This window comes from Plecotus auritus (genome assembly GCF_963455305.1).
Source record: "Plecotus auritus genome assembly, chromosome: 2".
Lineage (NCBI taxonomy): Eukaryota > Metazoa > Chordata > Mammalia > Chiroptera > Vespertilionidae > Plecotus > Plecotus auritus.
This window is the reverse complement of record NC_137771.1, coordinates 33,175,561-33,191,723: the sequence shown is the minus strand read 5'-3', so window position 1 is coordinate 33,191,723 and position 16,163 is coordinate 33,175,561. Positions and strand designations below refer to the sequence as shown.

At 43.1% G+C, this 16,163-nt stretch overlaps 1 protein-coding gene across 8 annotated transcripts in view; it reads right to left on the bottom strand.

The window, feature by feature from the left end:
• Positions 1-13,326, bottom strand: part of YIPF1 (Yip1 domain family member 1) — a 28,596-nt gene extending 15,270 nt beyond the window's left edge. For 3 of the 8 annotated variants that reach the window (XM_080654311.1, XM_080654305.1, XM_080654310.1), the window contains exons 1-6: positions 13,184-13,317; positions 12,764-12,927; positions 11,603-11,681; positions 7,609-7,769; positions 3,927-4,007; positions 3,603-3,690 (exon numbers count right to left, since the gene is read on the bottom strand). In XM_080654311.1, coding sequence (XP_080510437.1) covers positions 3,603-3,690; positions 3,927-4,007; positions 7,609-7,769; positions 11,603-11,633 — 361 coding nt within the window. In that variant the 5' untranslated portion in view covers positions 11,634-11,681; positions 12,764-12,927; positions 13,184-13,317. Of the gene's footprint in view, positions 1-3,602; positions 3,691-3,926; positions 4,008-7,608; positions 7,770-11,602; positions 11,682-12,219; positions 12,292-12,553; positions 12,928-13,054; positions 13,128-13,183 lie in introns of those variants that run through there. The other 5 variants (XM_080654307.1, XM_080654304.1, XM_080654306.1 and 2 more) reach the window with 5 other exon arrangements.
• Positions 13,327-16,163: the final 2,837 nt, after the last annotated feature.

The following is a 16,163-nucleotide window of genomic DNA, read 5'->3' as shown; positions in this document are numbered from 1 at the left end:
TTCAGAGACAAGAAAATGAAGCACCAGCCTTTAGATTCTTAAAGCGTGTTTTCTCATCTCCCTTGCCCTATTCATGTAAGCAAGGGACGATGACTTTTTAGATGCATTACTATACCTGTTTAGTGGGGATTTTCTTTTTTAAAAGGTTGAACACAGAACTCAGTAATTAGCTGCCTTAACGGCAGGGGAGATTGGAATGCAAAAGCCAAAACACGGCCCTAACTGGTTTGGCTCAGTGGATAGAGCGTCGGCCTGCATCCTCAAGGGTCCCAGGTTCAATTCCAGTCAAGGGCATGTACCTCGGTTGTGGGCACATCCCCAGTGGGCGGGGGGAGGGTGAGCAGGAGGCAGCTGATCGATGTTTCTAACTCTGTATCCCTCTCCCTTCCTCTCTGTAAAAAATCAATAAAATATATATTTTTTAAAAAGCCAAAACAACTCCATAATTAGGTGAATAAGGACAGATTTGTTTTGTTTATAGCTTCTTTTATTGGAGGATCACCAAATCTGTTAAACCTTTATCATCAGGATAGAGGAAGCAAGTACTTCCCTTGTCTAAGTGCTAACTGTGAGGGCCAGAAAAAAAATGACTTCAACCAGACAGGTCCTTCTGCGGTCTAAATGGAAGAGTAGGGCAAGCAGAATGCTTTAGGGAAGAGTTAATGTAATCTACCCGTTCACTATGGGTATATTTTTGTGTGTTTAAGGCTTTATTTTTTCTTTCTTTTTCATAAAAAAAGTAGTAAACACACATAATTCAGTGTTCAAAAGGTACAAAAGGGGATATAGAGAAAAGCAAAACTTTTCCCCTCTCTGTTCTCTAGCTATCCATTTCCTCTTCCAGATCTCACTATTTTAATCAGTTTCTGGTAAATCCTGCCAGAGATTTCTATACACAATAAGCAAAAGTGTGCATGAGTGTGTGTGTGTGCGCACGCACACGCTTTATACAAATGGCAACAGACATATTTATTTTCACCTTAATATATCCTGGAGATTCTATCATAGCTATTCATAAAAATAAGTTTTATTCTTTTTCAGTGACTGTAAAACACTCCACTGAATGGAGGTACACCATGCTTTGCAGACCCCTTTTATAATTTTCCTTGATTCATGAACACCATCTTTGTTTCTCCCCATTTAGAAAAAGTACTATTAGGATGTAATTTTAAATCTAGAGATTTTAATATATTTTATGAATTTCATTTTCAATTTCACTAATATTTTGCAATACCTTTTGGGATAACTGCAGGTACCGTGACAAATCATAAAATTAAGAGAACTACTGTGTTGGGGGAGATGACTAACAAAAATGGATTAGCACTTTTCAAAGCCTCCCTGAATCCTGAAGGTGGGAAAGGGAGCACCAACACTCGACTGGGTGCTCCAAAGAGTCTCTGCTGCAGCCAAGGACTAAATCTTGTTCACAGTATTATTCTGAGAGCCTACCACCTTAAAGATGCAACAAACAAAACCGGTTTTTTAAGAAAAACCCTACAATCAACAATAAAAAAGTTCCCACCCTGGTGGTGTTGCTCCATGGTTAGAGCATTGGCCCATGCACTGAAGGATCATGGGTTCGATCCTGGTCAAGGACACATACCTGTGTTGTAGGTTTGCTCCACATCCCCAGTTGGGGCTCATGTGGGAGGCAACCAGTCGATGTATCTAACATCAATGTTTCTCTCTCTCTCTTCCTCTCTCTCTCTCTCTCTCTCTCCTTCCCTCCTTCCTTCCACTCTCTCTGAAAAGCAATGGAAAAAATATTCTCATGTGAGCTTTAAAAAAAAACAAAATTCCCAAAAGCTTTGTAAAAAAAATGAACAAAACTGACCACATGTTGTTGATGGATGGAGACCATCCAAGCACATGACCACAAGTGGACACAATATTATAGTAGCTATAACTAGAAAGCAGAGATTGTCGCATTCTGTCAGCCTCTAGGCCCTGGGCTAAGTGCTGGGGACACAACAATGGACAGCGGACACAAGGAAGCTTGGACTCCAGAGACACACCGCCTGTTCACCCCAGGCCTGCACGCTGCTCCATACTACCTTCTCTCTTCCTCCTTCCTTCCAAATTCCTACTCTTATTTGGGCTAAGGGTGGGAGGGAGCCTTGATTTCATTTGTAGTATGCATTTTTATATTATGAAATATTCCTAACATACAGAAAAGCACAAAGAATGATAAAACAAATCTCAGTTTTTCTCTTTTGATAAGACTGCCTTGGAGTGTGGAAAATAAACAGTATAAAGTAGACTTAGCTCCATGCTTGGCATTTGAAGGGTGCTCAGCAAACATTAGTTCTCTCTTCTTACCCCTTGGGGGTGGAGGCTAAGACTTTATCTTTAATCCTCAGCCTCTAGCACAAAATAAGGTACTCACAGATTGAGTACTTACTCTGTGCCAAGCCCTCTGCACTGATAACATGGATTACTCGGGCACAGAGCCTGCCTCTCAAGAAGTTCTCAAGCTAGAAGGACGAATGAGAGAGCTAAAAGGAAACCACACTTGGCAACCGTTGGATGAGGGGCATGAGCCAAGGCAATCATTTTCACACCATGCTCACTGGAGCTCCAGGAATTCCATGGATCTCTGGATGGAACTTCTGGTACCATCGTAGAGAGTGGGAGCTGACCAGAAAGGAGCCTCTCCTCAACCTAAAGAGCAGTTACTCTTTTACTGGTTTTAAATATCGGGCATCTGCCCAGCCGGTGTGGCTAAGTGATTGAGAGTCCACCTATGAACCAAGAGGTCACCAGTTCAATTCCCAGTCAGGGCACATGCCTGGGTTGCAGGCTCGATCCCCAGTAGGGAGCGAGCAAGAGACAGCTGACTGCTGTTTCTCATCAATGTTTCTATCTCTCTATCCTCCCTTCCTCTCTCCCTAAAATCAATAAAGACATATTTGAAAAAATATTGGACACCTGTGCCATTTGATGAAAAGGTTCTGTATCTTAAAACTTCCAGTCTCATAGGATAAATCTGGGCTTTACATAAATAACACTGAACTAGGTTCTAGTTCTACTTTTTTATTTTATTTTATTTATTTTTATTGATTTCAGAGAGGAAGGTAGGGCAGAAACCCACTAGTGTGGGAGCCCTTTCTCTCAGAGTACTGCTTGGACCTCTGACCTTTCTCAGATAGCAGGGACACTGAGGATGACAGTCATCTCCTGGCCCATCCCTCTTATAGACCCCCAGTGCTGCTGCCTGCATTCCAAGAGGAGCCAGCCTGTCTGAAGGCAGAGCTGGGACTCAATAAAAAAATGTGAGAGTACTTCTCTACCCCAAACCAATGCCTCCAAAATTAAAACCAACAATCTCCCCTTAGACAAAGTAACTTAATTTGTCTCAAGTTTGTAATGTCATCTGAAAACTTTCAAAGGGCACACTATTACTTATAATCATGGCATTAATGTAACAGATAATTGCCCTTTTTCCAAAATTCTTTCCAAGGTTTGCTACTGAAGCTCAGAAAAGTCAAATAGAAAGCTGCATGCCCCACCAACAATGCACTTCTCCAACTTTCCAGGTAACCCGCACACTCACCTGAGTTCAACGGGCACATGGTAAAGAATCAAAACGGCACTACACATACCGTAGAGATCTGGATTGCTGCGAATATATAACCTCACAAAGTTTTTTCCTGGTATTGGCAAAAGAGACCCTTTTATTCTGTCAAAGACCTGGAAAACAACATAGTAGTAAGTCTACTGAAGATTTTTTAAGATTAATAAATCAACTACTGTAAAATTGAAACTCATTAGAGCTTTTATGATAATAGTATTTTCAAATATTAGTAACCCTTTTACTTCTGTAAGATCCTATCCAGTATACAAAAGCTTTCACATTTCATTGCTTAACTATAGAAGAAACAAGTCTCCATTACATGTAAAAGGAAAGGTGAAATTGCTTTACACACCTGGTAAGTGTCTACATCGAAAAATGTTTGATAGTATTCAAATGTCCAGAAAGGGGAGCTTTTCTTCTGTCCAGCAAGTAACTGTCAGAGGTAAAATGAAACATAATGAACACAAGTGATTTCCTTATTCCGGACACACAGAGAGAGGGGGGCTGATCATATATAAAATCAGGATGCAGAAAAGACCAAGTTCTTCTGCATCTGTAACTTTGCAACAGCCACATCCGACGCTCAGCCTGATAAAAAACAAGCATGGGCTCTGAAGTCACACCAAAAGGCAGGTCCCTCCACTAAGGGCAGCATCATCAAATCACCAGACTCCTCTGTCTCAGATCTGTTACCTACAAAGTAATGCTAATGAGATCTACCTCAGAGGTAGACTATATATAGGTCGTATGGATTATATGAATCCTCATAGGATTATAAGGAGGATTAGATTAATTATACATAATATATGTATTATGTACAATAACATACATATGCATATGCACATATATACACACACATATACACATAGAAGGCAGTCAGTGTAAATATTTTTCTTCCGTCACCCCCTCAAGATCCTTATTACCTACCTCACCTGAATTCTCAAAAATCTGACATACTGATTCACTCTAAAGAACTAGAAACTTAAAATAGACTCCTCTACAAAAGAAACAAAACCCCAGGTTAGAAGAGGCTCCCAGGGGGGCCACACCTGTCCCAACAGCACAGCTATTTGACTGCAGAATGCAGGCCGCAGGCCAGGAATTGGGACTGCGTCTTCAGTTACCTGAAGAGGATTCATACAGCAAGGGGGAAAATAGACTCGGAGGAACTTTGGAGGACAAGGGTAGGTACTCTCAGCAAATATTTATGTTCATTATAAAGGAAAAAAATTTCACAATTCAAGTTGTCCAACAGTGGCAGTGGCTGCTTTCCATGGTGACGAACAGCCTGTGTCTGGAGGTATTCCTGGTTGTCTTTCTGACATACCTCAAGCCCCATTAGTATCTTGAAAGGAACCTGAACTAGAGGAAACTGAAGGTCCTTTCCAACCCTAATATTACAAGATACGGAGCACCAAAGACCCACGTTCCATACCCTAAGCCAATTAATTGTCAGAATATTGGTAACCTTTTCCCAACACACAGACAACATTAAAATAATGGGCAGAATGTTTTTAAGATTTTCCCCCTATACATTTCATAAACTTTTGAAGCCTGCTGCTGCTCAATGTGATGATTAGTTATATACATACACACACACACACACACACACACACAGTGGCCAGATTATTATGATCTCTGAAAGCATAATAATCTGGCCACTCAGTGTATATCCTATATAATAAAAGGCTAATATGCAAATTGTCCCCTCCATCAGGAGTTTGACCAGCATGCAGGCCGGCCAACCGCTCCTGTCCCCTCCCCCTGGCCAGGCTGGCCGGACCCCACCCACGCACGAATTCATGCACCGGGCCTCTAATATATATACACAGAGTGGCCAGATTATTATGTGTTCAGAGATCATAATAATCTGGCCACTCAGTGTATGTGTGTGTGTGTATGTGTGTGTGTATATATATATATATATATATATATATATATATATATATACATTTATATTTATATGTATATATATATGTGTATATATTTATATATATGTATATATATGTGTGTATATATACACACACATATATATACATATATAAATATAAATATATATATATATATATACACACACACACACATATATATATGTATATCAATTTGTCTGGGCCACGGTGCGCAGATATTTGGTCAAACATTCTGGATGTTTCTAAGAGGGTGTTTTTGGATGAGATTTACGTTTAAATCAGCGAACTTTTTTAGTAAAGAAGATTGTCCTCCAAAATGTGGGTGGACCTCAGCCAACCAGGTGAAGGCCTGAATAGAACAAAAGGCCTTGCTGAGCAAGAGGGACTTCTCCAGTAGTCTGCCTTCAGACTTCTCCAGCAACACTGGCTCTTCCAGGGTCTATAGCAGAGGCCTTTGGACTTGAACTCCAACTTTTTCCTGAGTCTCCAGCTTATTAGCCTCCTCCATCAGATTTTGGACTTGCCAAGCATCTGGATCATGTGGACCAATTCTCTAAAATAAATTTCAGTTTCTATGTATGCACATCCTATTGGTTCTATTTCTCTGGAGAACCGTGACTATTACATTTAACTATACTAATAATTAATCACTCCTGTCTCCTGAGTGTGCCAACCACTTTAATAAGCACTTAAAATACACTAACTCCAGTATATAGGGGAGGAGCACAGGCTCGGGACTCAGACTGCCCCGGTTTAAAGTTCCATCTCCTACCTGCCTGTTATGTGTACTGGGGCAAGTTACTTAAACTCTGCGTCTCAGATTTTTCATTTGTAAAATGAGGATAAGGATAGTTCCTGGCATTCAAGATTGTTTTTGAGGATTAAGTAAGATGATCCAAGTTAAGAACTTTAAATGGTGTCTGGCAGCTACTAAACACTGAATAAATATTAACTATTGTGATGATAATGATGACATATTGTCTTCTTACATTTCAGATGAGGAAACCTAAACTTCAGGAAGTTAAAGTACCTTACCCAAGACCACATAGCTATTACTACTATACCAAACCAGGATTCAAAGTTAGGGTCCTAAATCTGAGCTCTTTTCACAACACCTAGTATATAATGGTATTTGATTTAGCATACACTTTGGTAATTATTTTGATATTTCATGGAGTTTCAAAAAGAGCACCTGACACCCAAGAGCTCCACTATTTTAATAAGCCTGGATGGAACCCACTGCTATAAATTGGGTGCTCCCCTAGTGCACTACAGTCATGATTCCATTTACAAAATATTACTAGAAATATGATTTTCCCGGAACACAACAGTGCACATGGAAATAAATCTTTGTGATTAAAAAAAAAAAAAGCCACCTGACAGTCACCATCCAACCAGGTGCAAAAACCTAGACGTCTCCCTAGAAAACTCCCTCTCATGCTCTCACCCCTTTGCCACCAAGTCCTACTGAGCCCACCTCCTAAACATGTGTGTCCAACTCTAGTTCAGGCTTCATCACTTCTAGCCTAGACCACTTCCACAGTCTCCTACCTAGTCTTCTAGCCTCCAGTCCATCTCCCTCCAATTTATATTCCACATGGCTGCCATATCTTAAATATCTTCAAACATACCTGGCCATATTGTTTGCAATCTTTTAGTAGCTCCAGATAGTTTTCAGAATATTCATATTCACTGGGTTGAGTCCTTGCCTATCAGTGTCGCCTCATCTCCTGTCTTCATCTATATTTTGTTCCCAATGTATGTGAAAATGGGAGAATGGGAGATGTACTGTCTGAACTGCCTACATCACCCTTCCCTGCCTTCTTCCACTGGCTACCACCTGCTCTTTCATCAAGACTCAGGTAAGTGTCACCATCTCCAGGAAGCCTTCTGTAACCCCTTTCTCTATGCTTCCACAACCCTGGTGCTCCCCCACCCAGTGTGCTTCCCATGGATGACAATGACCTGTTTGCCTATTTGTTTATCCCCCCAAAGCAGGGACCATGTGTGATGCCACTTTGTGTTGCCACTGCCTGGCACTCTACCTGGCACACAGGAGAGAGTAAATAAACGCATGACACGTTTTTTCAAAAATAAAAAACAATTTCAAAGACAAGTACGAACCTCAGTTTTGTCAGAGTCATCGTTTCCCAGTAATTCATCATCTTCTTCTCTCCCAGAGCCTCTTGGGGGTCCTGGCCTCTTGGGAGTTTCACCAGGACCCTCAATGTTTATGGTGGTGGCATCTGGGTTTGCTGCTAGAGAAGTGGCTACATCACCAAATTCTGAAATCAATTAGAGCACACACATATCTTAAATATCTTTAAACATATCTTAAATATCTTTAAACATTTCTAGCCTTACCCACACTAGAAATGCTATACTTACAATTTAAAGACAAGTTGTTTTAACCTCAACTTTGCTATAGACCCTAATACAAATGGCAAAAAGGCTCTGAAAAAAAAATGTCATCTAGAAATCAAGCTGACAGAGAATAATAATTATGAAGACAACAGAAGTTGGGAGTCAAACCTAGATTTTAGTCCTGGCTCAGCTACTTACATGAACCTAAGTAACTTAACCTCTGTAAGCCTCAGTGTTTTCATCAATACAATGGGGAGAATAATATTTACTCTAAAGAATTTTGGGAAAGTTAGGAATATTACCTAAGTAAAGCCCGTAGCAGAGTGCCTGGCCCACAGCAAGAACCCAATCGAAACCTTTCTTCTTTGATTCTAATACAAAATTTAATGAAGTTATTTTTTCCAATAGGCCTATGTAATATGGGAACAAAATTTAGAGTAGAAACCGCAGAATAAAAATCACTTTTAGTCCCACCACATAAAGGCAACCACTATTATTAACTTTTGGTATATTTCCTTTTCTCTATGTAATAAGATTCATGCCAGGAGATCATTCATTCATTTAACAAATATTTACTTAATGCCTACGGTGTGCCAAGTACTAATTTAGGATGTGATAATACTATGTAAACAATTTTGTATCCTGTTCTGTCTACTGGGGGTTATATAAAAATGTTTTTTCCATTTTTATATCAGTACACAATGATCACTTATGTGGCTACATAATATTCTATCAGCCGGGATCAGGGAGAGTAGGAGAGAGATACCCTAAGACTCTCGATTCCAATAATTACAGGCTGTTGTTGTTCCTTGTGATTAAGCCCCTATCCCAATGGTCAGCAAACTCATTAGTCAACAGAGCAGCAAACCACTGCCCTAAGTTAACACAATTTATTCCACTGTTTTTGGATGTTTGAGGTGTTTTCAACTCTTCATTAGTACTAATAGTCTGTGTAGTGAAAGCTTTTTGAGTTATTGCCATAGGATGAACACCTCTCAGTGTGATCACTAGGCCAAAGGGTGCAAACCATTTTTAAGGCTCTTGAGCCATACTTTTAAAACTGCTTTCCAAAAAAAACCTCACCTATTCATGTCTATAAGCAATGACTGAGACTTCCTGTCTCTGGGTATCCTAATGAACTTTATTTAACTGCTCTTGAATGCAATTCAGGGCATCTCCAGAACTTGGCAGGACTAAGACAGGGTGCCAGCAGGGCACCATTCTAACACTACAAGCACAGCATGAATCCTGTGACTGACAATAGGATGGGGCTCTTGGCTAGCCAAGCCCACTCTTATTGCCTTCCAGCTATGCAAATAGTTTTATGGAGAGAACGAAAGTGACTGAGATTAATTAGGTGGCTGGTGTGTTACAATTATTTAAGCTTCAGTCTCCAATGTTTGACTGATGAAGCAGCATGAGGCTCTGGAGCATGAGGTCCTTTGTTTAAGTTAAGACTCCATAACCCTGGGTAAATTACTCCATACCTCTGAGTCTCTGTTTCTTCAACTATAGAATGTAGATAATACCTTCCTTACAGAGAGATTTGGAGCATGATATGAGATATGAAATATTGTTATAGCTATCATTTATTGACTGGACAAGGCATTGACACTTAAAAAACACGTCACAACTTTGCCTGAGGGAATCAGACCAAGGAAGATATACTTAAGTTTTATATTTAAATATAGTAGTTTACCAGGGGAAAGGGGCTGTCAGAAGGAAGAACAGAGAGCGTTGGGTTAGAGGTACAATGGCCAAAGAGGTTCAAAGGAAGATGATGACTCATCTAGCTGATGGGATTTGGAAAGGCTTCTTGGAGAAGCTGCCATATGAGAAGGATGGCCAGAGTGGTGGGGATGGCATCTCATGCAAAGCAAATGGGAAAGGCAAGACCCAGAAGATGGAAAAGATGTCCCGTGTCTGAGGAATAGCAGGTGGCATAGTTTGATTGAAATGTAGAATGTATGATAACTATTCATACCTTCTGCTCTCTTAGTTATTCTTCCCATTTCTGCCCTTGAGGGCAAGATTGGTACGTTCTTATTTCTGCCACCAACATTCTCTACTTCTACATCCTGTCCTATCCCATGCTGTTTTGCCTCTGTTCCATTCCTGACACAATGCCTTCCACCTGGAGAGCGCTGAACTCCACTTGTTCATCTAACACTACCACTCTTCCTCGGGGAAGCCCTCCATGACCCCCCAGAGCGAGTCCTTAACATGGTTTATAAAGTCCTGTGAGATTGGGCTCCTCTCCACCCTCACACCTCACCCTGTGACAGCCTCCCCCACCATCTGTGCTCTGGTTCCTTGGCCTTCTTTCAATTACTTGGGGGGAAAATCAAGCAAATTTCCTCCCTTCGCAGGTACTTTGTATATGCCATTCTTTGTGCTTGAATGTTCTCACACTGTACTGAGATAGGATGGTCAAGGAAGGCCTCTCTAATGAAGTGAGATCTGAACAGAGTGAGGCAACAAGCCATGTGGCTATCTGGAATAAGAATATCCCAAACAGAAACATGACACAAAAGCCTTAAGCTCTAAGTGTACTTGGTGTCCAGAAGAAAGAGTGATGGGGCCTGTGTGGGTACAGCAGAGAAAGGGCAAGAGTAGTAGGAGATGAAATCAGAGTGGAGGACTGGATCATGTAGAGCCTCCTAAAGACAGAATGGGCTCTGGATTCTACTCCTAGTGAGATGAGAGCCACTGGAAGGTTTCTAGGAATGATATGGCTTTCTGGCTGGAAAATACCTACTGGAGAGGAGCAAGGAAGGAAACTGGAAGACCAGAAGGTAAGGGCTATAATCCAGACAAGAGGTGATCATGACCTTGAGCATGGTGGGAGAGGAGCAGAGGTGGTGAGAAGTGATCAGATGCTGGAAGTACTTTAAAAATAGAGCTGATGGTTTTTGCTGATGAAATGGATTTCTCATCATATCTCTTCCTCAGATAGTAGCGAGATAGCATAGGTTGTGAAGGTCAGCTGCCTGGGTGCAAACCCTGCTTTAGCACTTATTAACTGTACTAGAGGCCCGGTGCATGAAATTCGTGAACTCAGGGGGGGTCCCTCAGCCCGGCCTGCGCCCTCTTGCATTCCGGGAGCCCTTGGGGGATGTCCCACTGATGGTTTAGGCCCGCTTCCTGTGGGGAGCAGGCCTAAGCCATCAGTCGGATGTCCTTAGCACTGCTGCAGAGGCAGGAGAGGCTCCCACCACCACTGCTGCACTAGCCAGCGGTGAGCCCGGCTTCTGGCTGAGCAGCATTCCCCCTGTGGGAGTGCACTGACCACCAGGGAGCAGTTTCTGCGTTGAGCATCTGCCCCCTGGTGGTCAGTGCGTGTCATAGCAACCGGTTGTTCCGCCATTCAGTTGATTTGCATGTTAGCCTTTTATTATATAGGATGACCTTTAGGCAAATTACTTAATTTTCCCATGCCTCAATTTCCTCATTGGTAAATAGGGAGAATAAAATAACTATTTCAACCCTGTTTGTGGAAGCAAAGCAGGAATTCTATTTAGATTTTCTGTAATCACTGTACTAAATTTATGAGTTTACCATCTGAAGGGTTATTTGGCGAAAAAGAACAGCTAGTGTGGACAAACAGAAAAACCTGGATGCGGCCAACATTCTTTTACCCAGATGTTTGAAATGATCTTCTTTAATGTATGTGCCAGCTTTGCAATGAAAATCTGTTGCTGTGCCTGCAGAAATACCGATCATAAAGATGAAAGTGGGCACCCAACTGATGTACCTTCAAACTGCAAGTCATCTACAGCTGCCATTCAGCCAGTGGTCTTCTCCCAATTATTAGAAAGCAAATTTGCAGAGGTCTAAAAGGGAAAAATGAATAAACTTAAGAGGATACAAAAATATAATATCTGCAAAGAAATCTTATTTCAGCATTCAAAATGATATTTGCTTTTCTTTTTAGTGTGGTTCCATAGTTTTTATATAAAGATAAAGCATCAGCCCTGGCTGATTTGGCTCAATGGTTAGAGCGTCGGCCTGCGGCCAGGGACACATGCCTGGGTTGCGGGCTCAATCCCCAGTGTGGGGCGTGCGGGAGGCAGCCAATCAATGATTCTCTCTCATCATTGATGTTTCTATCTCTTTCTCCCTCTCCCTTCCTCTCTAAAATCAATAAAATATATTTTTTAAAAAAGATAAAGCATCAGATATTATATAGAAACTAAGTGGGGGAGAGTCCAAAGGGATTTCATCCAATTTCACTCACTATGTGTTTAGGGACCAGGTGCAGCCTGGAGATGGAAGGATAAGGTTGAGAAAGGTGCCTCTGAGGACAGTGAAAAGCAAGAGCAGTTAAGCCTAGCCCGTGGTTACAGTCATAGGCTTTGGGGTCAGACAGACCTGGGTTTCATTCCCGATTCTGCTGCTCCTCGCTGTGTTAACTGTGAGCTCCTGGGGCCTCAGTTTCCTCATCTGTAAAATGGGTTCATAATGGTACCTACACATACGGGGGCATTAAATAAGGCGGTAAAGCGCTTATGCACAGCCAAACAGCAGGCACGGAGGGATGGCGACCCTACAGCCTGTAGTACCCTGAGCAAAGGTCTGGGAGAGAGCTGCCCAAGAAGCAGAAGCAGTGTTTCAGGTGGAGGAGCTGGGCCTCAGTGGCCGGGGCGGGTAGGGGGTCCCGGGCCCACTTGGTCCCAGGCAGGCCCCGCACACCTGGCCGCCTCACCTCGGGGGGCTCGGCGTCCAGCCGTCCAGCAGCCCCGCCGTCCAGGAAGGCTGGGGCCTAGGATGTTCTACACAGGTTCCGGTCCCTACGAGGTGCCGGAAGCCGGAGATCCGGGGGCGGGACTTCTCCGCCTTCTCCAGGGAGCGCCCAGCCTCCTTAAAGAGACAGCAACACCGGTAGACATAGGTGGGCGGCGGCAACCCGACCTACCTGCTCCCTTCGTCGCTGCTTCCTGTGCGAGGCTCCGGTCCTTAAAGAAACACGCGCGAGGTGGGCGCACCGAGAAGCCCCCCCTCTGTCTGCTTCGCTCCGGCGGGGCGCAGAGAGATCTCCAGAGTGCGGAGTGTACTTTCTCTTTGTTTATACCTCTTTTCCTATTGAAATAAAAAAATAGCGTAACGAAGGACGATTGTGAAAATAAAAGTCATCTATCCCTTCCCCCCAATTCTTTTTGGCCATAAAAATGTAATTAACCAGTGAGGGAGTGGATTAGTCCATTACTCTGAGTTTGTGAATGAGTGATCGATCACCCCAGTAAGTGTGGTCATTTGTTCCTTCCCTCCCACGACAGTCCGCCTGATGCCCGGGGTTGGGGTTGGTCCGGGGCGCGGTCCGGATTGGCTCACTCACCCCCGTGTCTGACCGCCGCTCGAATACAGCAGGTCCCAGTAAACGACGACGGTGCAATTGCACTGAGTGGACCTGGTGAGTGACGTTTCGCCCAACCTGCGGTCTTTTGTTATTGCCTACACAGCCCTCCAGGTTTTGGTACCAATTCCTTCTACTAGGGGGCGCTTGCCTTGGTTTCCCAAGACGTCTTTGCTCCCCTAGTCCCCTGGGCGTGTCTCTAGCACCACAACTGTTATTTGCCCATCTTTGCCAGCCTGTGAGTGCTTTGAGGGCAAGGATCAGGTATGATTCTGGTCTTTGGGTCCTTGCTGCTCAGTCTATGGTGGGGCACACAAAATAGTTGCTCATGAAACCTAGATCACACAAGATGGATCCTGTAACTTTGCCTCAGGGCAATGGGCCTTTGTGGTCAGTTGGAAAGATTTTACATCTGACTACGACTATGACACTACTACTGCTACCACTACACTAGCTTTACTGTGTGTGTGTGTGTGTGTGTGTGTGTGTGTGTGTGTGTATACATACATAAATGTAGTGTATTTATTGAACTGACATCATGATTAGGCTTTACACATGCAATATCTCTAATCCTCAGAACAATCTGTAAGCTTGAGGTGGTGATCCTCAGTTTATGAAGAGAAAGCTGAGGCTTAGAGTAGGTGCAGGGTACTTTGGTAGAATATATACCAGGAATGAATCTCAATTTACAAATTCAGGAGTGCAAGTGTATTAGGCCCTCTTATGGCCCATTTCAGATTCCCGGGCTTCACTTGCTGTTTATTTCACCACCACTAACTTATTCTGGCATCAGCAGGTATAACCTAAGTGAGCTTCACCTCCAGCCCATACCTCAGGCTTCTCACCTTCTGCATCAGGGCTTGTGTCTTGATACTATGGGGTCGTAGGACTGCTGGGACCACTCAGGACCCAGACAGTTACAACCCAGAGGTGCAGGTGTGGGGAGTGGTTGATGCTTCAGAGGGCAAATCTTTGACCAATGGTGTCAACAAATGAATACATGCTCCATCCTTTTTCCTCTTAGACAGATGCTCCTCAGACAGCTCATAAAGCTTTCAAAATATTTCCCAGGAGCAAGCAACCAAATGCCTTTGGAAGTGGCCGATTTAGTAATGGGTCCATACAAGGGCTCTCCTTCCTCCCCAGCTTTACAACCCGTCTTTCACTCCTGGTCCTTGGATCCACACTTGCCAATACAGTATGAGGAGCCCATACTAAGGCATGTTGGTACCAAGAGTGGCCCCAGAAAGTAGCCCTCAGGTTGGAATTTTGGAGCTAGACTGCTCACCAGTCAGATTGCAACAACAACCCCATTGCTAGTTTATGTGTAAGTATGTGTGTTGGGAGGAGATGATAACACCTATACCAGTGGTCGGCAAACTGCGGCTCTGTTGACTAATGAGTTTGCCGACCACTGCCTTAGGGAAAAGCACTTAAAAAACATTTTAATAATGCACTAATGTCTTTAACCTGAAGTCAAAAATTCTGGGTAAGGGTAATGCCTTACGTAGTGGTCGGCAAACTCATTAGTCAACAGGGCGGCAAACCACGGCTCGCGAGCCGCAGTTTGCCGACCACTGATCCTAGACTATATATTTCTTCTCTTGGAAACACAAGTAAAAGTTATATTGATATATAGTTATAAGCACATGTAATATTTGGCTCAAAATGAGACAAGAATCAAAGATAATTGTACTGGCTTAACTAAAACAATGATTCTCAACTGGGGACTATTTTTCTTCCAGGGGATATTTATTTGGCAATGTCTAAAGACATTTTTGGTTGCCACAACTTGTTGGGTGCTAGGGCCAGGGTTTCTAGACATCCTATAATGCACAGGATAGCCCCCTCATAACAAAGAAGTATCTAGTCCAAAATATCAATGGTGTCAAGGTTAAAAAACTCTGAGCTCAAATGTTCAGATTTCCTTAACTTGTCTGCCCAAGTATGGTAAGGCAGGTGAGCCCAGCTGATGGTACTAATCAGACCTCTACTGCCCCAAGGCAGGAATGAACCACTGAGTGATTCTCTCCACTCCCTCACTTAGAATGGGGGAAGGGAAGATGATGAGCCTGCTCTGATGGGCAGGGATAGTGGTGGTGGAGACATTCTGAAAAGTAGGAGCCTTGGTTAGATGCTGCATGTGATCCTGCCTCAGTCCCCTGGCTTTCTGTGAAGAGGAAAGCTGGAGACCACACAGCTGAGCCATACTCCAGAAAGTGTCTTCAACACCCCATGAGCAATATCCATTCCAATAAGGTTCCTGGTACTGTGGGAGCATCTCATCCTGGCTCCAGGGGTTGCAAGTAAGGGATGGACAGTTGGTACCACTTTAATCTTTTTCTTTTGAGGTCTCCACACACAGACCTCTTTTCCTTTTTTTTGATGTACCTGGTGTTAAGAGCTAAGACTGTATGAAGCCATGTGTGGGTGAGGGAGAACCGAAATAGGTTGCACTTTACATCCCCATGACTATTTTGTAACTGCTGATTTGTATTTCTTAACCTTTTTCACTCAACTGGCAACCATAGTTTGTTCTCTGTATCTCTGCATCCAATTACATAGATCTTTAAAGACAAAACGATAGACTACAAAGACTTTGGAAACTGAGTGGTAATTTTCTGTTTGTTTCTTCCCCACTCTAAACCACCACACCACTGAGATCAGAGAGTGCTGTATTTATACTCTGCCCCCAGAGCTAAGGGAAGTCCAAGGCCCAGTGTTCCCTGGGGCTGGCCCCAGCTCTGCCTCTGCCGGGGGCTTCCAGACCCAAATACTCCAGGGATGCCTCAGCCTCCAGAAACACTCAACCCACCAGCTAGAAGCTGTGAGTGGGAAAAAACATCTTTCATTAGTAAAAGAAGCATTTACTTTATTAAGAGAATAATTAACATTAGAACGTACTTGCTTGCAACAGAACCTTTCTAAAGGACCACAGAGTCCCTTTAAGTGTGATCTTTTA